General features: G+C 42.4%; 3 protein-coding genes across 5 annotated transcripts in view; 2 read left to right on the forward strand and 1 right to left on the reverse strand.

Annotated features, from left to right (window-relative positions):
- Positions 1 to 6420, forward strand: part of LOC310756345 (uncharacterized protein) — a 34025-nt gene extending 27605 nt beyond the window's left edge. Inside the window, exons 3-4 of the mRNA XM_083600176.1 lie at positions 2788 to 2927; positions 5874 to 6420. Of these exons, the coding sequence (XP_083456302.1) occupies positions 2788 to 2927; positions 5874 to 5922 (189 nt within the window). The 3' untranslated portion in view covers positions 5923 to 6420. The remainder of the gene's footprint in view (positions 1 to 2787; positions 2928 to 5873) is intronic.
- The window catches only part of SHROOM1 (shroom family member 1), a 45901-nt gene continuing 23690 nt past the window's right edge, over positions 35 to 22245 (reverse strand). For 2 of the 3 annotated variants that reach the window (XM_083600076.1, XM_083600077.1), the window contains 7 exons: positions 17490 to 20248; positions 13621 to 13691; positions 9264 to 9917; positions 7313 to 7891; positions 6437 to 6566; positions 1797 to 2069; positions 35 to 635 (listed from right to left, as the gene is read on the reverse strand). In XM_083600076.1, the coding sequence (XP_083456202.1) occupies positions 381 to 635; positions 1797 to 2069; positions 6437 to 6566; positions 7313 to 7891; positions 9264 to 9917; positions 13621 to 13691; positions 17490 to 20105 (4578 nt within the window). In that variant the 5' untranslated portion in view covers positions 20106 to 20248 and the 3' untranslated portion in view covers positions 35 to 380. The remainder of the gene's footprint in view (positions 636 to 1796; positions 2070 to 6436; positions 6567 to 7312; positions 7892 to 9263; positions 9918 to 13620; positions 13692 to 17489; positions 20249 to 22245) is intronic. The other variant, XM_083600078.1, reaches the window with a different exon arrangement.
- GDF9 (growth differentiation factor 9) overlaps positions 14595 to 22245 on the forward strand; it is a 48609-nt gene continuing 40958 nt past the window's right edge. Inside the window, exon 1 of the mRNA XM_083600155.1 lies at positions 14595 to 14722. The gene's annotated coding sequence lies outside the window, so the exon portion shown is untranslated. The remainder of the gene's footprint in view (positions 14723 to 22245) is intronic.

A 22245-nucleotide genomic window follows, 5' to 3' on the forward strand; every position in this document is an offset into this window, starting at 1 on the left:
TTAAATACCCACTCCATCCAGAAAGAGGAAAACATTTTATGATACTTATATATTCTTTATTGGGATGATGTCAGTCTGGAAACAGACCAGCAGTCTGCAGGAAAGAAAAACAGCGCACCAGCTCATTAATGAAAGGCAATACGCATTGCATCAGTCATTCCAAGATAAAATGCATTGCCACCTACAGTTAAGGTTTTGTCACTTTCTCCTAAAAATGTTTGCCTGGGCCAATTAAGCCCTTGTCAGCACTGAGGTACGGAGATGCCTATGTGAAGTCACCAAACACAGCCTTGCTCCCTTCTTAAATGTTTCCATGGATACAGATGGAGTTCTAGCACAGTCGTTTCATTCATGAAACCAAGTGGCCTGCTAATATGGCTTTAAGTAGGAATACTCTTCTCCAACCTCTCCAGTTTCTCTTCAAGAAACTTAATCTGCTCCTCAAGGTCCTTCTGTTCAATCAATAGTGATGTCTTTTCCTGTACAAAGTGCTTGTAGTCCTGAAGCTGCGTTTCAGTCATGTATTTGGAAAGAATACCCGACACCACCCTTTCTCTCCGATCCAGATTCTCTTTCAGGTCCTTTGCATCCTCCCGCTGCCTGGACAAGAGTCTGTGCCGCTCTTTTAATGACTCCTAAAGACAACGAAAACAACTCAGAAATTAGTGTGCGAACATTATAAAATGCAATGAATATTTCCTTCTGTACTGATGTCAGTCAACTGGTCCTCCTAACACTTCGTGTTTAGAACTTGCATTGTATTTTAACAAAACTGGAACTGATTCCTATCATGCCCTAAATTAATCTACCATGAATCTGAGTCTGGATCGTGCCCAGAGAATGCCCACGGATGCCTATTTATTCATAATATTTATTATCTGCTCCTCATTACGAAAAGTATTACCAGAGCAAGTTACATAAAAACAGCAGAGACTCTGAGTAATTGTAATTTATTATTTGTACCCCGCCCATCTGGCTGGGTTTCAATATGGCTCGTGTTAACTGTGGTGTATTTTATGGACCCAATAAGTGACAGAAATGTGATTGGAGCAAACAAATGTATTTTACCAACATCGTTGAAGATGCAGAATGATCCCCCATCCCTGAAATATTTGTGCTTGTCTGACCAAGTACAGCTTATGGTGGAAAGAGGATCAAATTAAATGTAACACACAGTAAATGTATGAACAGTTTCTTGCCAGCCTGAGGATGCAGTAGAGACAAGGCTGCAAAACATTACCCATCTAGCTACTTCCCTGTTCTTTATTACTTTCTTTTTTACAAAAGCTTTCTGTCTACTTTTCTACCCATCTTTTGCTTTATGGAAATAATTTTGAAGGGGAAAATGGCCAGTGATGAAAGGGATCCCATACACCCCACTCTCAATTCCTCTGCTGTCTCCTATGCCGTGTGTCTAGTTTCAGTCTCCAAACAAGAGTTAATACTTCGCCTGAGAGACCTTCGCATTGTGGAACACTGAAAAATTGTCCAAGATTTCTGAGGGGCAGAAGTCAGATAGGGGACAGCTGACAACATGGTGATTTCTCACCCCATTACTGACAAGTGACATACACCCTCCTTCAAATGTTACCAGCAACAGCCTGGGATCAGCCACATCACAGCAGCACCCAAGCTGCTGAAGGTCAATATTACGTATTGGATCCTAAGCACCATTAATCATGGAATCCGCATTGTTGCAGCAGATTTAGAAATTTATGTTCAGGCAACCAGAAGAGTCATATCTTGAAGGGCATATAGTAAAACAGCCTCCCCTCAGTTCCTGCCTTGGAACTCACCTTCTCCTCAGCATCTGTGTTTTCATCCATTTTCTCCATAGCGTTTTGGACCCGAGCAAGGCGGCTGGAGAGGCACAGCAGCAGGCTCACCACCTTCTCCAGATCACCAATGAACATCATGTAGCGCTCGTACTCATTGGGTTTACACAGGTCTTGGACCAGGGACTCCAGCTCCTTGCCACGCACAGCATACCCCTTAGCTTCAGACTCGATCAGCTCCCTCTCAAGCCACAGAGTCTGTAGCTTCAGATGGATGCTGGAAATAAGTTCTCTCTGCAAGGAAGGAAGCCATTGAGAAAGTGAACTGGCTTTGATAGACAGGTTTTAGTAGGGTGGTTCTCGGATAAGGTGGCAGGCCCTGAAGGAACACTTCGGAGGAGAACATTTTTAGCCAAAATTCCCTCCTACCTGGCATGGCAGGGTTTATAAGCCTCTTTTTACTGCCTTAAGTTCCTAGTTGAGTTTCTATGGGCGTGAAGGAAGTCCAAGTCTGTCTAAAACATTGGACAGCTAGGAAGGCCTATTGCTCCATATTTGCCACCACAAAAATTGTCTTATTGAGGTTACAGGGATATCCTAAAAGGGACACAAAGCTTGGGCTAAAATTGCTTCTGAGTATATAGTTCCTTTTCAAGAAAACTGATCGAGGCAAGCCTTTTCACAAAATGCAGGAGCAAAGCTATACAATTCTGAAATAAAACAAATACAGTTTATTATAATGAAAATGCTCGCAAATATTACTTAGGTGAATGCCTTTTTTCACCGCTTGGCCTGGGTGGTAGTAGCTGCTATTATTAATTATTATTATTATTATTATTAGGTTCACAGAACAAAATCAAAATATAAAACCACAAAATATATAATCAAAATAAAAACAACAACCCAATAACACCCCCTCCCCCCAAAAAACACATTTTAAAAGGGCATAGGATGTCAATGAAATCGACCAAAGGCCTCGTTAAAAAGGTACATTTTTGCCTGTCACCTAAAGGTGTATAATGAAGACGCCAGGCAAACTTCCCTGGGGAGAGCATTCCACAGATGGGGAGCCACTGCAGAGAAGGCCTGTTCTCGTGTTGCCACCCTCCAGACCTCAGAAGCAAGGCCTCAGAAGATGATCTCAGGGTCCAGGTAGGTTCATATGGAAAGAGGCAGTCCTTGAGGTATTGTGGTCGTGAGCCGTTTAAGGTTTTATAGGTCAAAACCGGCAATTTGAACTGGGCCCGGAAACTAATTGGTAGCCAGTGCAGTCAGATCAGGATTGGTGTAATATGCTCAAACTGTCTTGCTCCAGTGAGCAACCTGGCTGCTGAATTCTGCCCTAGCTGAAGACTTTGAATGTACAATGCATCTGAAGGCAGCCCTGAAGGCAGCCCTATTTAGGGAAGCTTTTAATGTTTAACAGACCACTGTATTTTAATATTTTGTTGGAAGCCGCCCAGAGTGGTTGGGGAAACCCAGCCAGATGGGCAGGGTATAAATAATAAATTATTAACTATTATTATTATTATTATTATTATTATTAAACACATTGCAGTAATCTAACCATGAGGTTACCAGAGCATAGACAACAGTAGTGAGGCTATTCGTGTCCAGATAAGAGGCATAGCTGGGCCACCAGCCAAAGCTGATAGAAGGCACTCTGGGCCACTGAGGCCACTTGAGCCTCAAGTGACAGCAAAAGATCCAGGAGTACCCCTAAGTTATGAACCTGCTCCTTCAGAAAAGCATTCCCCAAGCAACACCCTCTGGGAACAACCATCCAAGTAGGACTGGGACCACCCCAAGGGTCTAAAACACAAGCGGTTGCCCTGACTGATGCAAGCACCTTGTCCACATCCTTGAGCCTCATCAGCTGAAACTCATCTAATACAACAGGACTAGACTGTGCTCTGGACACCCCACGAGATTCATCTGCTAGTGGGATTCAAGACTTACAGTCACCAAAGAACTTTGTTTCTGGCATTTCCATAAGTGTACAAAATAGCTCACACCACCATGGGGTCTAGCTCAGCCATCTGTCCTCAAGCAGGCATCAGGCAGAAGAGGAAAAATAGATTCCAGGAAGTGGAGGAAAGCAAGCTGCTGGTTTTAAAGCCTCAACTCTCTGCAATAAAGTCAGATTCCCCTGTCTCCAGGGCCCTGGTATGCACACAATGAATGTCACTATACATCAGAGTTGAGGCAGCCACACCTCTGTCTGATGCCAAGATTTATCAACATTTAGATGGGGAAAAGCATGGCAGGGCAGATATGGAGTAAATATGTGGGTCCTGTCTATGTGTGTGATGGGCAGGATTCAGCCACAGGAACTTGAACATGCATGTTTATACTAACTAGGCTGCCCCTGTAGGCACCTAAAATGGTTTTTAAAACAGAGGGCAGTAAGATTAGCATGGCCACGTTTTAACAATGATTTATTTATTTACCTTTGTGCCTTGCTCAAGTGGCTTATGAGGTTCTTGCTCACCCATTTATTCTCACAGCAACCCTATGAGATAGGTTAGGGAGAGAGGGATTGAGTAGGTTGAGCTCACTCAGTGAACTTTATTGTTGAGTGGGTATTTGAACCTGGCTCTCTCTGATCTTAGTCTGATGTTCAAACCACTATCCAACACTGGTGCTTATATCAATAGCTGGGACAAGTCAGGTTCATCATAGGAAGCAACAGCTTATAAACTGCCGAAGAAAGTTACAGGTGGGCAGAACATGACTGGCAGAGTTGAAATGTCGCCAAGTTTTAATGACTAGCAAGCCTCCTTTGCAAAGAAACCTGGGATTTCTGCCAAAGGAGCCTCAGTATAACTATTTCCTCAGTTATGGTTTCATTCTCTGTATTGTGAAAGCCAATATGACACACCAAGCCTGTCAATAGGAAGGGCTGCCAGATCTCAAAATGAAGCGTATCATATTCCCACGGGATGCCAGGTCTCATTCATGTAGGGTTCGTGGCCTGGTCTCACCCAGTTCACAGCCATGAAACTATTTCTAAGCAGGAGAATCTGAGGCAAGAAACCACATTTATTCAAAACGGAACCAATGTATGCCAGATCTTCTGGCAAAGACATCACAACATCGCCAGTGGAAAGGATAAAAAACCTGTTGATGTTAAGGAAAGGCAACTTAAACTTATCAGAACTGCACAAGCAATGGAACTAAGTTGCTAACTCCTTAGTGAATATTCTGACAAAAATGGTTTTTAATCTCATGGTAATAGCTCTTTGTGTGTCACTTCAGAAAAGCTGAATGTTTGCACCATGCCTGCCAAATTAAACCTTGTTAAAACACCACTGATTTCAATGGAAGAAGCACATGCTTAACTCTTGCATAAATCAATAGGTAACTGGGCACAGCTGAGACGGTATTTGGTTTTCATGTGCTTTTGTTTTCTTGGGCTAATGTCCTCCTATACACATCACATTCACACACAGAGAGGCACCATATGCACATACATGTGTGTACACACAGAGAGAAATGCCATATCTTCATGCCTGTGCACACGCGCACACAAACACACATTTGTACACACAGTTGCCCTGCCACCTTCTCCTGGGAAAACCCTCTGTTTACTGCTGAATCAGAGCAAACATCAACCGGGTTTTCTGTGGATTGACGTTTGCTCCAATTTAGCGCTTAAGAGCATGTTTTCCGGGGGAAAGTGGCGGAGTACAGGCAAAACCGCTCAGATTCATACCTAGAAAGCATGGGGCAAGTGGAAAACCACTCAGACCCATGCTTTCCAGGCACAGGACAAGTGGAAGTGTGGATGAGCCCTTAGTCTGCATCTTTTTCTTTCTTTCTTTCTTTCTCTTTCTTTCTTTCTTTCTTTCTCTCGAGAGAGAAAGAGAGAGAGAGAAAGAAAGAAAGAAAGAAAGAAAGAAAGAAAGAAAGAAAGAAAGAAAGAAAGAAAGAAAGAGACACCCTGACCAGAAGGTTGGCAGGCACATGTGTGACAACAAACAGTGGGCCTAGAATGTATTTAGATGCTCTAGGTGCTGTCCTCTAAGGCTGGCTTATTAAACTCCCACATTTGCCTCTGGTTTCTCTTTCTCTGTCTTGTTCTCTTCATTTTTTCAGAGGAGGAGAGCAGGAGGGAGAACCAGAGAGAGAAAAAGACAGAGACTAAAGGAAAGGAAAGGGTGTTGGTTAGCAGTTTTTTGTTGGAGGAGGTTGTTGCTGTTATTGGTATTTTTTTATTTCTTTATGTGTTATAATTTATGTGGAAATTGTTTCAATTGGGTTGTGTGCTTTTTGATGGTTTTTATTGTTTATGACTACTTTTGTTATGTTTGTAATTATTATTATTTTTGTTGTATGTCGCCTTGAGCATGGTTTTAACTGTGGAATGGCAGCATACTAAAACAATTATGTATGTATGTATGTCTATATATATATGTATGAAAGGATGCAGTCAGACAAACATGGAAGCTTAGGAAACTGATGGAGGGTGGCTGCTAGTGTGTCATGTGTCATGGCTTTAGGAGACCTCCAAAATCTGAATCTGGATGGTTGTCCAAAGGTTGTCTGAAGTTTCCCCAGCCCTATTACACTCACATATCAGAGAGGAAGTCCCACGGAACCCAACAGAACTTCTATCTGAATAAACATATACAGGATTGCATGGTCACTCGTCTACCTACTTTCTTTGATGTAATGCTGTCTGGATCATCAAGACTTTCTCTGCTTTTACTCAGAATTTTGTCCGTACTTTGCTCAAGAAAACTCTGAGTCCCATGAGATGGGTCTGCTGCACAGTCACTGCTTCTTTGGCTGTTAAAATAAAAAAAAACCCCAATCATTATAAATGCTTCTTTAACAATGTGACAAATAATATATTAACAGAGATATTACTGATCACAAAAAAGTGCTCAGACAGAGCACTCAAAACCACCTTCCCAGCCTCTCCAACATTGGGATGGCATTCAAAGTATTCCTAATTCAACAAAGATACTATAATGCCTGCTGGGTCACCACACTTCACAGTTTGTTAGGAACCCCTGGTGTAAATTTTCTTAATGGGAGTTAGGGTTATAAGGAGACCCCCCCCCAATGATTTCTTGCAGGGTGGGGTATGAAGCCAATACTCTGCTGGGTGTGGGGCACATGTGTGAGAGAGAAAAACGTGGTTAGCAGTTTCAAAGGAGTCATCACAGGTGCCCCTTCCTGCTGGTGAAGCGAGGAAGAAACATATGCTGTGGCTTCAGGTGAAATCCTGTGAGTGCCCCGCAAAATTTTGCGGAGACCCTCATGAGATCTCGCTGGTACCTGGAAGCCACACGACCCAGTAAGTGAGGCTTTGGCAGGACTGGAAAGGGTAGGTGAGTTCTGTGCAGCATGCATACCGGAGAACACCTTCCCATTTCACCTCAGGTGGAAAAACAGGATGGGATTCCCCTGCCCTTACCCAAAGTATGCTTCCTGTGGTTCTCTGTGCCATATAAACATACAGTGTATGTACTTTCCTAACCCAAGAAAACCTTTAATAAAAACAAATAAGAAGAAATATATAAACTTACTCTTTTTCTTGGACAGACTGAATTCCCTCCTTCCTTCTGCAGGATCTGCCTGGCATTGAAATGTTCACAGGGAAAAGGCCTTCCATGAGATCTAGAGCAGTCTTCCTGGTGGGATGGGGCGTGAGGATGTCAACCAGAGACTTGTCTTTGGCAATAATCTCAACCGCAAGGTCTTCGCACCTTTGGTCCTCTGTCGATATTGACTGTGCTAAAGATAAATCTGTACCTTGTGCTGGAAAGTTACAGTCATGCTCATCTTGCAGAGCTCTTGAATCTGCTAATGGATGGCTAGTATTTCTCTGTCCTTGGCTGTCTAACAAGGCAGTGCAATAATATGCCCTGCTCTCTGAGTCATGGGTTGCGTTATTTGCCTCTAATTGCTGCCACCGGGTTCTTCCAGAAGCACTGGGAAGTTGGGATTTGTCACTTAGTTCTTTTTTCAGCTGAGAATGTCTGCTGTTCTGTTCTTTGAAAGCTGGGAAGTCAAGAGCCATGTCTGCACGATGTGAATTTTCAGGAGAATTCTCATCTTCTCTGCTATTTCCAAGACTAGATTCTTCTTTCTCATGGACAGGGAAGCTAGAAGAAAGACAAAGCTGTATAAAATTGTTGTGTTTCTTCTTTGCCTCTGGGTTCTAGGGATGGAGTACTCACTCAAGCTTCCATGTCTGGTTAAGTCCTGCTTTCAGGTTAATGACTGGTAGGTTTATAAACAGCTTTATTATTATTATTAAGAACAACAGAAACACAACTGTCTTTCAGCAAGGCAAAGCAGCACACACAGCCTTCTCTTCCATCATATAGAAACATAAGCATGTGCACATGTGCACACACAGAGCCATACCCAGTAGGACTGCATCACACCTAGCAAGTATTAATGGGGAAACCAGATTTTAAATCTTCTACCTTTGGGCATACAATATTCGTGCTGCTGTCATTACATACATAAATAAGTTTCAATTCAATTCAAAATCCTTTATTAGGCATAGCGCACCACACATTCGGGAAACCAGATTATTCAAGTACAGGCCCCTGAAAAGGTACATTGAGTACACAACAGGAATTGTGTGGGGCTGCTACCTTTCCCCACAACTGATTCTGCTCCTGTGTCCATCACACAGAAATGCAACAAATGACGCTTCCTAGCATGGACAGAAGAGTAAGCGGCATCTAATTAATTTCTGTGCATCAAGCAAAAATCAGATATTTAGCTGCAATGTCTTTCAGGCTCTCCCACCCCCTGCCCCACATTTAACCAGACATGCTCATGACAAAGGTGCTCCCAAAACCTTTTGTTTTTGTTACTTGAGTTACATTGGCGCCACTGTGTTGTGTTGTATACAATAGAATTCTTCAGGCATGGTATAACCATGCTTTAGATGTATGGTGTGAATGTGGCCCAAACTTAAGGGTCACACAGACTTTGCTGTGTACCACACACATCTCTGCCCTCCCAACATCTCGCTGCCATCTGTGCCCCTTAGCACCTGTCAACTGAGGTGACTGCATCATGCCCCCTAGTGGTAGGGGCTGCCCCTGGAGCCTGGATGGAGAAGGCTCGTCTAGAGCCTGAGAATGCTTTGCAGCAAGGAAGATACTCCAGGCTGCAGTTCCCATAGCCTGCCACATGGAACAGCAGCACACAGAAACAAACATCCCCAGTTCCAGTCCCAGCAGTTCCCAACACTCAAGACTATTATTAAGAAGCAGTTGAGGGAGGCAAGCATGAATAGAGTGTCAGCAACATTCTGTTCCTCTCCTTCAAAATTGCACTTTTCCAGGCCAAATTGATTGTGCCAAAGTGATTGTGAGCTTTTCCCGGGGGTTGCAGAGTGCATCGCCTTCTCCATATTGTACATTTTATATGTGCATGTGTGCTCTCTCTGAGTTGACATGGCAGCTCAGAATAAATAGAAACACATTGGCCCCAAATGGGAATGCTTATTTTTACCTGGTACTAGGCTCTTCCTTGACTTGCTTTCCTTCTGTGGAAGCCGGAGGCATCGGTGCAGGCTGGGGTGCTCTTCTGCTCAGAATAAAACTCCTACTTTCTCTGTGGAGGGAAGGGAGGTCAGAGGCTGTATCTGAGCCACTGCCAAAAGACTCCTTAAAAACCTCATCGTCCATCTCAGCAGGAGCAGGAGGGGCTGGTGAAGAATGAAGAGGCTCCAAAGGTAGGTTTGGAGAAGGCAACCTGCCAACCGAAAGCAGGGGTACACTGCTTACACTTGGGAAAGCGTGCGAGACTTTATTTGTGGCAGGGGGTTGTTTCAGTTCATGGACTGTTGAATTTGACCCCCTTTGTCCTCCAACAGCTTCCATGTGTGGCTGTCTGAGCCCAGATGATGCAGGCTCACAATGCTGCAAAGTATTTGGATGCTTTTCTCCTTGCCAGTCTCTGCCCATCTGTAGCCCAGAGGAAATATGCCAACTCTTCAGATGGGGAAGCTGATCCGTACTTTGGCTCAATGGGGACAGTCTAGCCATTTCAGAGGTCCCAGGTTCCCCCATAGACTCCCCTCTTCTTCCAGCACTTTGCTTTGCAGCCACCAGAGCATGTGTTTTGTCAGATGGATCAGCTTCCAATTTCTCCTTTGATGGGGAGCTAAAGTTTGGTTTCAAATATATATATTAAAAAGCAAAGTCACTTCATTTCATTCATGCTTTGCCCTAACAGACCAGCTTCCATTGTCTAATTACAGAATGAGGCTTCCCTCCCCACCTAGCGCCAAATGGAAACAGTAGAGAAGCACTTGCACTGAGAAAATGAAAAATAAAAACTAAATTTTTGAAGATTCATAACCTGAGCAGCAACCTGAGTATGAAAAGCAAGCACCTGGAAGTTCTCTGATACCCAAATTGTTACTTATTCATATGTAAAATCTGCTAGGTAAGCACACCCTCAGTGATGTTAACTGACACACGCAAATTGATTTTGTGTAAGGCTTTCTATGTGATCACTTAGCTATTCCCTCTCAAGGGTGTTTAGCTGTCCTGCTTCTGCCCAGGGCAACAACCGCCTTAGGTAATGAACACCAGCTTTTTGTGTGCATGCAAATAACAACATGTTCATTTGCTATATTAATGCATGCATTAAAAGAGCAGATGTCCCTACCATCAGATAACAGGCATATATTGGGGGCAGGTGGGTTATAAAATGATGTGTTCCCTTCCTTTAGAGCAGCTAACTGTGCAAACCTAATAAATCTGAAGCACTTTTATGAGTTGCTTTGAAGTTGGAATCCTAATGCACTGGAATGCAGTTATGGTACCACATTTCGTTCTTGAAAGGAACTGAAGAATTTAAAGGGTGCGGGAAATGGAGGTAGCTGATGAAGGTTGAAGTGTGCTATTCTAGTCAGGCCTGTGGCTTTCTCTGTCAGTGAAAGATAATAAAATGCATCATCCATAGTCTATAAATCTGTGCTTACTGATGGGATAATCTTACATCTAAATATTTTTCCATCCTTCACTTAACTTGAGTTTTAACCAGTCTTTTTATACTGCATCTGTGCCAAAACTCCCTTTGGTTTTAAAGTTCTATTTTAAGCCCACATCTTAAGAGTTATAAACAGATTCAGAGGAAACTTCCATTTTGTTCTCCTTAGGCATGTCTCTCCCTTGCAAGTCAAATGCTGTTTCAACAGGAGATCAGATGGTGGAGCTATGATCTCAGATAATGGGCAACAGAACTACTGTTTGCACTTTTGGAATATGGAGAGGAATTTCCTCTGCTCCATTTGCAGCCATTTCACATTTTTCTTCTTCACATTTTGAGGCCCATGAGAGACTCAAACAACAGTCGAAATAAATTAAAAAATTGTCCAGTAGCACCTTAGAGACCAACTAAGTTTCTTCTGGGTATAAGCTTTCGTGTGCACCCACACTTCTTCAGATACACTGAAACAGAAATCACCAGACCCTTATATATAGTGGGAGGGTGGGGTGGGGTTTTTCTCAGCTGTAGGGTGGCTGAGGCCCCGTGGTGCGCCCTGTCCCTATGGGCACCATGCGCTCTGTGCCTTCCCTGTGGGCGCTGCACACCCCGTCCCTATGGGCGCCACGTGCCCCCTGCTGCACGAGGCACACGGTGCCCATAAGGACTGGACAGCACGGGGCCCATGGCGCCCATAGGGAAGGGATGGGTGGTTCGCTCCGCCCCTGACGCCCCAGGTGCCCGAGAGTCTTCCTCCGCCGCTGTTTACATTGCGTTTCTAGGGGCTTTTCTTGCATGTGTTTATTACTCACTTGCAGAAAATGACAAGTCTGATCTACATATACAGCAGAATAAGCTTGCAGAATCTTGAGTTGTGGCAGAGTGGATTGTACTACTCCAGACTGCAGGTAGATCATGATATTTTTTCAATGCTGCCTCATGTCAAAAACTCCCTGCAAGTAAAAATAAAACAAACAAAAAACCTACCAAACTGGGAGAGGGGAACTTGTGCAACAGGGCTTGCTCAATGCTGTGCTAGTTTTCTACCTGCAGTGAAGACCTTTTAAAAACAGGGAAGCATTCAACAGTATCATTCTATGTACAGTCGGAAGTAGCACAGTTCTTTCTGCTGCATGTATAGACCAGGACACTGGTGAAGACCCTCTTAAGGAAAATAATAATAATAATAATAATTTATTTGTACCCTACCTATCTGACTGGGTTGCCCCAGCCACCCTGCACAACTTCCAGCATATTAAAAACATAGTAAAACCTTAAACCTTAAAATGTTTCCCTATACAGGGCTGCCTTCAGATGTTTCCTAAATGAAAGGCTTCTATTGCATAGAAATCAGTTTCCCACCTCTCAAAATGTAGTATTTTCTTGCACGGGAAATACTATCTTGCCCCAAACAGGCATGCCTGTCATGACACTTTGCATAGTTTGGGTGACCGCTGTGCAAAGGTCATAGGCAACAGGAAACTGGTAGGATTAAGTCAGAATCCACAAGCTGCAGAACCAACTGCAGCAGACAGTAGGTCAGTGGCTCCCACTTCTGCTTAACAGCTATGGGGACAACAGAAAGTTTGGCTGTAACCCTAACAATGCTACTGTAAATCCTACTGTATACCTTTACTCTTAATGGTAGGTGAGGTTAGGATTGCAGCCTAACACTTGAACCTAGCTACCAAAGTCCTTATGAAGAAGTTGCTGAGTATCTTTCTCCATGCCCCAATCTGCTCTATCAATCTTAAAAATAGCCAAGGACTGGAGCACCGCATATAAGCAAGCCCTGGATCCTACTGAACCAAGATGACAGTTTTATGAACATTTATTCTAAGGAGTGTGGCATGCCCAAGAGAAAGTTCTTCCTAAGGAAAAAGAAATGGCTAGATAAAAATTAAGACTTCTTCTGGATTAATTCCATGAGCTGTTAAAGTTTTGGGTATACAAATCCAGAAGCTCTTGCTTTCTTCAAATATCCCTGAATTTGATGGTTGATGTAGGGGAAATCTCCAAGTCAGAGATATTGTGGTAATGCCCCCCCCCCCCGAAAAAAAACCACACACACCAAACAACACACTCTCCAACTCTTGAATTTGCTGCACTCATTCTTGATTCCATCCTGAGTATTCTTTAAAACCATTATCTGCAACCACTGCATTCATTTGCAATCCCAATAGTGCTACATAGAAGGCAGAACCATTAAACCCTTTCCGTTATACAGATGTTTTGTTATTCACTTGTTTGTTTTCAAAGCGACAGATCAACAAATATATGTGCTGAAATGAATGGGAACTGAATGGAGAATTCCAGCAACCGTGCACATCCACAAGAAAGCCTGAACATGCATTTGCCCAGTCCTCACACACAGTCTCAAAATGATGGTGGGGCAAGTGACTGTACCCAAGAGATTTCGTGCACTGCTTGGTCAATAGGAAAGTTGCACAGTGTTATATCACAGTAGCCTGGCAGGTAGAACTGCTCAGATGTATCTGAAAAAACTTTTACGTTTGGGTGGAACTAAGAGCTGGTTCAGACATTTAACTGTGTTGTTCTTACCATGAGACACATTTCCAGTGATGCACTTATACTACAAACCTAATGTATAACTCACCCCATACAGCGATGGCCTCCCAGAAACAATTTCCATGACCATAGCAGTAGCTAAAACATTAGGGTCCAATGGAAATGGAACCAGAAGCAAATGGAAATTCCTTCTGAGATGCAATGGCCAAACTTCTGAAATGGGGCATGCCTGTCTTAGGTTCTCCACATGAATGAACTCATGGGAAAAGCCTATTCTCATCAAGACATAACACAGTGAAAATCTAATCGTAAGAGCTGGTCCTGTGAATATTTGCACACTTACTTGGGGTGCGTGGGATAGTATTCATGGTCTTGAGCCGACAACGCAGGACAGGCCGTGGAGCTATAGAAAACCTGGGGATGGAAAACAACCATGTTTTATGATGAGGAGACCTCTCCATATGACTTTGTAGCTCTCTACTTTTCATTTGCATGCTAACTGACTAGGAAGAGATTTCTCAGCCCTAAATATGAAAGGAAGTCTTTTCATATCCTCTTCTATGGCACTGTTAATACCCTCTTTTAATACCCTCTTCTATGGCGTTCCCACATTTTGCTACCAGCAGAAAACAGAGAAATGATCAGGGAGCTGTGTTTTCTGTGATGCTGCCACAGGCTCAAGATGAAATGGCTAATTTGACCATCTTGTATCCATTGGCTTTCTCCAGAATATTGTGTCCAAGACTGAGCTTCCAGAGAATCCCACCTTTCACACAGACAGCAGCAAACCCTTTTCTAGTCCTCACAGATAGGCTTGGCTATGTGTGTGCAAAGCCAGGTGACTCTTAGCAGCAAAATAAGTGCCTGAATAAATAATGGCCAGTCAGAGAGGGATTTTGCTCCTTGCTATAACCAAGAGAAATAGAATGAAGTTTGGAAAATAATTCCAAACTTTACAAATAAGCAGATTTGTATCATTTTAGCACAGCAGCATACATGTATCCTGGTGAGTTCTATTCCAAATTCCAATGCTCACAATCCAAATCTTCATCATTCCGCTGCCATTTGACAGGGATCTTTATCACCAAAATGTAGCTATCCTTCAAAATGTGCACTCTTCCGAATTTTGCAATGCCCAGATTTTGTACCAAATGAGGTGTACAAAGGTGTGCATGAAGCTGCATATATATTAGTGAAAATGACATATGAAAATGCATTGTGTTAAGGAAAATTGCTTTCAGAAATGTGTATATCACAGAAAATTGCACACAAAAATGTTTTATTCTGAGAAATTCACAGTAAAATGCTGGCAAATTTTTATGAGGACTCTTTTTGTTTGTTTTTTTAAAAGATCACAATGTGATGTGGAAATCTGGAGAACTTAAAGACTGAATAAACAAGAAGCTGAGAGAAACCAAAACCAGCAGGCTCGTCCAACTCTAGTGGTAAGAATAAGTATGCTCCAGATTTCTGAAGAGGAACTGGTTGTGGTGGATAATGTAAGCTACTGGTTATTTTACAATGAGCAGTCTTAGAAGGAATCTCTTTCAATCATGGTGATGCATGTCATTTATTTTATATTGAAAAGCTCTACAAACCTTTTGCTTATAACATACTGTATTTTTCTGTGTATAAGACTGTATTTCCCCCCCTTTTTAAGTTTAAAATTGGGGGTCGTCTTATACACAGAATGTTTAAAATATTTATTTCTTAATTTTGGGCTCAAAGAATAGGGTTGTCGTATACATGGGGGCGTCTTATACACGAAAAAATACGGTACTTGATAATTTAGTAAGTATATTGTGAGCAATAGCTACCTAGAGAGCTGGTTACCAAACCATAAGTCTGGAACCAAAACTGAATGGCAATGACTTGTCGAAGGTCATATGTAGTTGAGTTGGGACTGGACTGAAGGTCCCTCAGTTCCAGAAGAAGAAACATTAGAAGACAGACCCTAAACTTTCCTTGGTTCTGAAGTAGTAATACACATAGATGGGGAAACTGCAGCCCTCCAGCAACCACCATGGCCCATGGTCAGGAATGATGGAAATTGGAATGCAACAACATCTTGAGGTCCATAAGGTCTTTAGCCCTCTCTTAAGAGTTCTCTAAGGCATAGTGCCAGAGTACTCTGCCATGCTCCGGAACCTCATTTGTCGAATGGCATATACCAGGAAAATATTAAGCTGCACTATCCTCAGCCTGACACAGACCAAAGGTCATCTTGCCCAATAACAGAATTTGCCTGCTGCTTCCTGATCCGTAATACAAAAAGTGACTAGCTACCCTTAGCAGGAGTCTTTTCTCTCTGTCCTGAAAACCAAAGAGATTATGAACAGTTTCTTATTATATATGTAGGTAGTACTACTGCTCTTTCTCTATTTTTTCCTTCCCTTTTGCCTCTGTTTGCCTTCCTTATCCTGTTTTTCCAGCACTGTTGACAGACATTGTCCTCCAAATGTTGGCACTGAGAAGTGCATATTTCTCCCCTGAAGCTGGAAAAGGTTTATGGAGCATGACAGAAATCAAAAAAGCCAACAGCTGATGTTGGGGCGGAGGATGAACCAGGGGAGTATTAAACAGGGAGTATAAGACAGTGAGGCTGGGGCAGTTCACACAACAGAGCCTCTTCTGGAATGGCAAGCTCCAGAACCTGTGTGGTTTCTCTGAGGAATGGAAATCCATCAAGATTCACCACCTATGCCAGTATAGCTTGCATAGTATCTAAGCACCTCTTTGCAAAAGACAAAAATTCCTAATCAGAATTCACTTCCATATAGGGAATTGTACTACTCTTGAGATTTGCACATTACAAGTGAATTTTACATAGGCAATTGGACTTTCATGAAGAAGCTCTCCAAGCTGTTTGAAAGAACAAAATTATGGTGAGTTCATGATTGTGCTGGCACATTCAGACTGGAAAAGTCAGAACTGAAAAGAAGTTAGGAGACCAGAAGTTTATTATATAATTTTATCCAATTCTTCTGTATTAGAAAATATGGAACAGAAGAGCTACTGATATGAGAAGAAAGTGTTGCAGCAGTTTTTAGCCTCACATTCCTAAGTCCTGCAAAGATCACTTTATTTCAATAATGCACCATTCCAGATATACTGTAGCTCTGCTTTATGGCATTAAATTATGAGAGGGGGAGAGATTATAGAATGCTACAATTCAAGCAGCACTGGGCATGAAAAGTCAAAATTAAGCCTCAATGGTCTCAATGACAGAGAAAGTATAGGATATGAAATCATCAGTTTCATTTTGGGTTTGCTCTAATTCTATAATATGAACAATTCCAACTCTTGGTAGCCCCCTTCTTAAATCAGAATGAAAATAATTTAAGAATAATTTAAGCTACCAAGAATTGGAACTGTTCAGTTTACTGAATTAGAGCAGATTTTCTCAACCTGCCCTCTAGATGTTGTTGGACTTCAACTCCCATGAGCCACAGGATCACCAATAGTTGTGGATGGTGAGAATTCTACTGCAAAACAACTCAAGGGCCCTAAGTTGAGGAAGGCTGAACTAACATTTCATGCTAGTTTTCTTTAACATTAATTAGAATGTGCCATGCATAATAAAGGCAAGCTTTATTATTATTTTCTTCAATGTGCTTTCCAAACTCCAGTGCTATCTTTCCACTACAATCAACAGGGGGGACTTCTATCCAGGCAAAATGCATCCTGATGGTGCACTGCAAGATACTCCTTCATGGTCTACATCATGGATAGGCAAACTAAGGTCCGGGGGCTGGATCTTGCCCAATTGCCTTCTAAATTCGGCCTGTGGAAGGTCCGGGAATCATCGTGTTTTTACATGAGTGTAAAATGTATCCTTTTATTTAAAATGCATCTCTGGGTTATTTATGGGGCATAGGACATAGTTCATCCCCCCCCAAAAAAATATAGTCCAGCCCCCCCAAGGTCTGAGGGACAGTGGACCGGCCCCCTGCTGGAAAAGTTTGCTGACCCCTGGTCTACATTTAGATAATTGATAATAGCAACTTATCACTAATACAATTGCAAGTGGCAAGTTATAGCTTAGGTCACATCCACGCCACACACTTAAAAGAACATTTAAAGCACATCAACTTCACAATCCTGGGAACTGTAATTTACTAAGGATGCTGGGAGTTGCATCTCTATGGGGAAGCTGTGACTATTAAAGTGGTACAAATGTGTGGATGTGACCTAAACAGCTACTTGGTTTACCTGCACAGGAGGAGGAGTTGATTTTGATCTCCCTCGGCTTCTGCTGCAGACAGAACCTGAGTGAAGAAGACTTTTAGCTGAGTCACACTTGCTGGCACAACTTCCTTCATTAGCCATTTCAAACACTGGAGAACTGGTGCTGTGTCTGTCAGTCATGGTGGCAGCAGTTGTAGATGTTAAACTAGGAGGGAAAGAGGGTGGCTCCTGAATCTTCCCTGGAACAGGAAACTGGCAGAAACCATCCATATTCCTCAGCTTTCTGCTGGCAGTGGGATGGGAAGTGCTGTCTTCCACAAACTTCTTTGAATTTGAAGTCCTCGGTTGCAAAGGGGGCTTTTGCTGTGCGCTGCTCTGCCCAATGACAGGCCGTTGCCCAATCTTTCGTTCCATGTAGTCAAGAAGTGCGTTGTGCTGTATTTGTTTCAGTTCTGCCTTAGAAAGAGACCTTCCCTGGTTTTCCAGAGCTTTACCTCTAATGATCTTAGTGTCTTGTTCATTGATCTCATCGGACCGGGACCTTGCATTCTGCTTTCTCCACGGAATGCTTTGATCTCTCTGATCATCCAGCTGGTTGAGTTTCTCGGGTTCAGAATAAGAGATTTTCTTCTTTTCTTTGGTAGCCCTTTTCCTTCCCCCAATTCGGGCAGCTTGTGGCCTCTTTGATTCTTCCTCATTGCTGATGCTTTCCAGTGGCCTGGAGGCAGGAATCAACTTGGAGTCCTCATTTGTACTAGATAATGACAAAGACCTGAGATGCTGAATGGATGGCCTTGAAGACGGTGTCTGCTTCAGCCGAACAGGCAAGCTCATTTGTAAATCCTTTCTCTTGAAAGAGGTTTCTCTCAGGACCTTTCTTTGAGCAACTTTTAGTTTTTCCCGATAGTCATTCTTGAACTTCTCATCCACTGATGATGCAGGACTCTCTAGAATTTGCCCTTCATGGTTGCTGCCAGGATTATCCACACATGGGTTGTTGTCCCTTGGTATCTCTATCGGCTCTGCAGAGATTGGGAGATTGTTCCTTGGAGATCTTAAAGCAACATCATCTCCTCCTCCTTCTTGAGTCCAATTTTCATGACTCATAAAACTGGGATTTTTCCCACCAGAAAGATAGTAAAGCAGAGGAGTTGTCTTTCTGTTTATCTTTATACTGGCAAAGTCATCCAGGGGCTGGCTTTCAGTTTTCTTAGAAAAATGATGCTTTGGAAAACAAACAGGCTTGAGCATTTCCTCTTGCCTGGGGTTCACCAGAAGTTCAGGGCTGCTATCCATGTCATTTTTCTTTGCTTTTCTAAACCCATTCACTGGTTTTGAAGCAGAGGTCTCAGCATCGTGACTATAATACGGTAATGCACTGGCTGTCTCCTGGACTTCCCAGTGAGGTGTTTCTGTGAGGTCCAAACCATGAGGCAGTGGCTTCTGCATTCTGGATTGCTGATTTAGAAGTGGTTGCCAGACATCTCTGCTTCCTTCTTCAGAGCTGAAGAAATGTTTCTTGTTGCCTTCATGGCTTTCAATCATTCCTAACACAGCCTTGTTGGAAAGAGAGCTGTCAGTGTATTTTAAGTTTGAACGGCTTTCGTATTCATCCTGGCCCAATCCTGAGCGATCGGCAACTCTGAATGGATGCAGAACACCATGAAGCTGCCCCTTCTTTGTGCTGGATACTGCCACGCAGCTTGGCAGATCTGCTGCGAAGGCTGGTTTGTGTACACTGCAGGCATAAAAATACTGTTTGTTCTCTTGTGTATCATTAACAGCGTTGTGGCTGGTATGTAGTGACGGAGAGGACTTAGACTCCATTGGCTCAGGAAATGCATAAGAGCAGACTGAATTTTGAGCACACGAAATATTCCGGGTCTTGACCAGAGAACCAGATTTTAAATTTTCTTGAAAAATGAAAGGTGTGGTGGATATGGTGGAGCTGGTATTCCTAGAGATATGTTGACTGACAGGATACAAACTGTCACCCTCTTCTGTGACTGGGCTTTCATCCTCCCATCTAGAGAGCCAGTAATCATTGTGATAGTTTGCTGGAGAGTCGGTATCTTGAATGCACACATCTTCTTGCATACTGGGGTCAAAGCAAATTCCAGGATCTACATTTCTGTTTGTTTTATAGCTATCAACTCGGGTTGGTGGGGATGGTGGGTGAGGAGATGGAAATCTAGCCAATGGTGGTGATGGTTGGTATGGCATCCCATGGGCAGAAGTGCTTCCATATGGCTTGCCAAGGCCAGAATTTTCCAATATATAGTGGCTGCCCGCTGCCCTGTCTTCATACATCTGTCTAAATGCTGGATTTATTGCACTGGGATTATAAATGCCTCTAACATATCCTGAGTCCATATATGATAGCTGCTCTAGAGGCAGAGAATCATGCTCATTATAGCAAAATAGGACAGGACACTCTGGGATATTTGAGCCACCCGAGAAAGAACTATAAGCAGAGTCTGCTTTTCCAGGAATGTGTAAGCACCGGTCTATGCCACTGATGGATTTATCTGGTGAAAACCTGTTAGCATCGCTAGGTGAGGCCACTGGCTCCAAGAGGTCAGCTATTCTTTTGACATGCCTGAGGTTCCATCTTGATATTTCACTCTCAACAGAAGACATATTCTCTTTCACTAATCAGTCTGTTCCTCCAAGTAAGAAACTGACATAATATTAAGAGGTCTTTAATTTTATGGCCATGACTAATCATATTTTGTTGCAGATATTTTCACATATCATCACACTTCATGAACGGAGAGATGATCCTAGGAAAGAAAAGAGGTAATTGAAACACATCAGTGTTGCTTACTGCTGTCTTACTACTACATAGCCCAGTTAGATTCACGGGCCACCCTCAGTAGCCCCACCCATAAGCATTTGATTGGTTGATCACAAGAGCCAGTTCAAATATCTAATAGAAGCAGGAATCACATAAAAGGTTACACAGGTTTCACTTGTCCTTCTCCTCACCATGTAACATTCACATTGACTTCCAATGCTGTCTCTGTACACTTACAGTTTCCTACAGAAACCCTCCTCTGGCCCAAAAAACTAAAAAATGGTGTATTGCTTTCATAGACTCTTGGTCCTGTCTCTGTCCATGAGTTCCCAGTTCTTCCTCCATCACTGTCTGCTTCCTTACCATCCCAACCATGTTTTTTTCATTTTGGAGTTTGACCCAGAGTTCAACTGTGAGTCACTAGGAATCTTCTGTACTCTTATGTTAGCTGCCTCTGCCCCAACTGATTCCACATCTGGACTTTCTCAGGCTTGAATACGGATTCACTTGCTAATTAGCGGCCCTAATTTGTCATTGCTGTGAACACTTGCATTTCATAAATAACTTGTCCTTTTCCTTAGCCAAAAAAAGGTGTATCAGATTATATATCACTACAAACAAGACAGCTCCCCTCATTCTGTTTGGATATATTATAAGTATTATCCTTCACTGAGTGTGTGCCAGTATCCTTCAGGCATGAGAATAGTGAACACTATGCTTCTTGGGTGCTTATAATTTGAAAGATGTAGTTTACATTTTTGTTTTATAAACATAAGATTTGATGGCATCTTGATTCTCACAAAACATGAAATTTTTATAATTGTGTAAAGCTTTGGGGAAACTATTTGCAGTGCATCTGAGTTGAAGATCACATCTACCAAACAAAGTGGTGCTGTGTTAATATTTAGCTACATTATCACATCGAGACAAAGATTTATATAAAAAGCAAAACTTTTGAAGACCTGGCAAGGATTGCTGCATTTTTTCCATAAGGGTCCAAAGGTTCACTTTTCAAACTTTAAATAGTGGGCCAGTTCAGAAGTAATGATCTTGGCTCAATAAACCATGGTTTATTAAACTAAGAACAAACACAGAATCTGATCCATTTCTAGTTTTCATATCCTGGTTAGTAGGCAGAGACTAAGGCACAATTTCCTGGTTTCTGTATAACAGGGCACAAATCATTACACAAGCACCTAAACCAGCACACAATGGAAGGAGAGAAGGTGGGGGTGTCCAGGCACAATGCTCATTTTTTGTTTCATAAATAAATTGTGCCAAGATTGTTTTATCTGAACTGGCTGAATTTCTTCAGTTAGTTGTAAAAATAAATAAGAGGGGCCAGAGTTTTCCAAAGGAGGGCACCATTCAGTCAAAATTTAACATGTTAAAATCAGAATGATTTCAGTGAGAATGGGTGAAACACATGCTCACTTGTTCAACTGAAATAAAACTTAGAAGTCCTTGGCTGTGCCCAGAACTTACTGGTAGAAATGCAGTGTCCCTCCTATTTTGACCAAAGCCTGCATTTTAAGTGTGTGTGATCCTTTCAAATTTATCTGTGAAATGTGGGCACATATTAATACAAATGTCTTGACAAACCTAAGTAGTAGTGTTATCCTTTGTTTCTCTAGAATTCTCTAAATAGCTCAAAATATATGTCAAATACTAAAGGTCCTGCTAGATCAATCATGTTTAGACAAAAACAATTGCTACAAATTTCCATGATGACATTTTGAAATCATTATATACCTTTCAAAAGCCTTTCCTAGGACTCAGCTACATTTGTAAAGATAAAGCGCTTTATATGCGTTATAACACTATAACACCAGATGGCGCTGTGGAGTCCTGCTTTCTGCCAACAGGACTTCCCTGTGTGAAGTTTACCACTCATTTAACTAAATCACTTCTTTGATGTGTCTGGATCCAGTCCTAGACTGTCTGAAGTCTGATTTCCCCCTGCCCCACGAAGCAGAATTCTGT

The sequence above is a fragment of the Podarcis filfolensis genome (assembly GCF_964270895.1).
Source record: "Podarcis filfolensis genome assembly, chromosome: 2".
In the NCBI taxonomy this organism is placed as follows: domain Eukaryota; kingdom Metazoa; phylum Chordata; class Lepidosauria; order Squamata; family Lacertidae; genus Podarcis; species Podarcis filfolensis.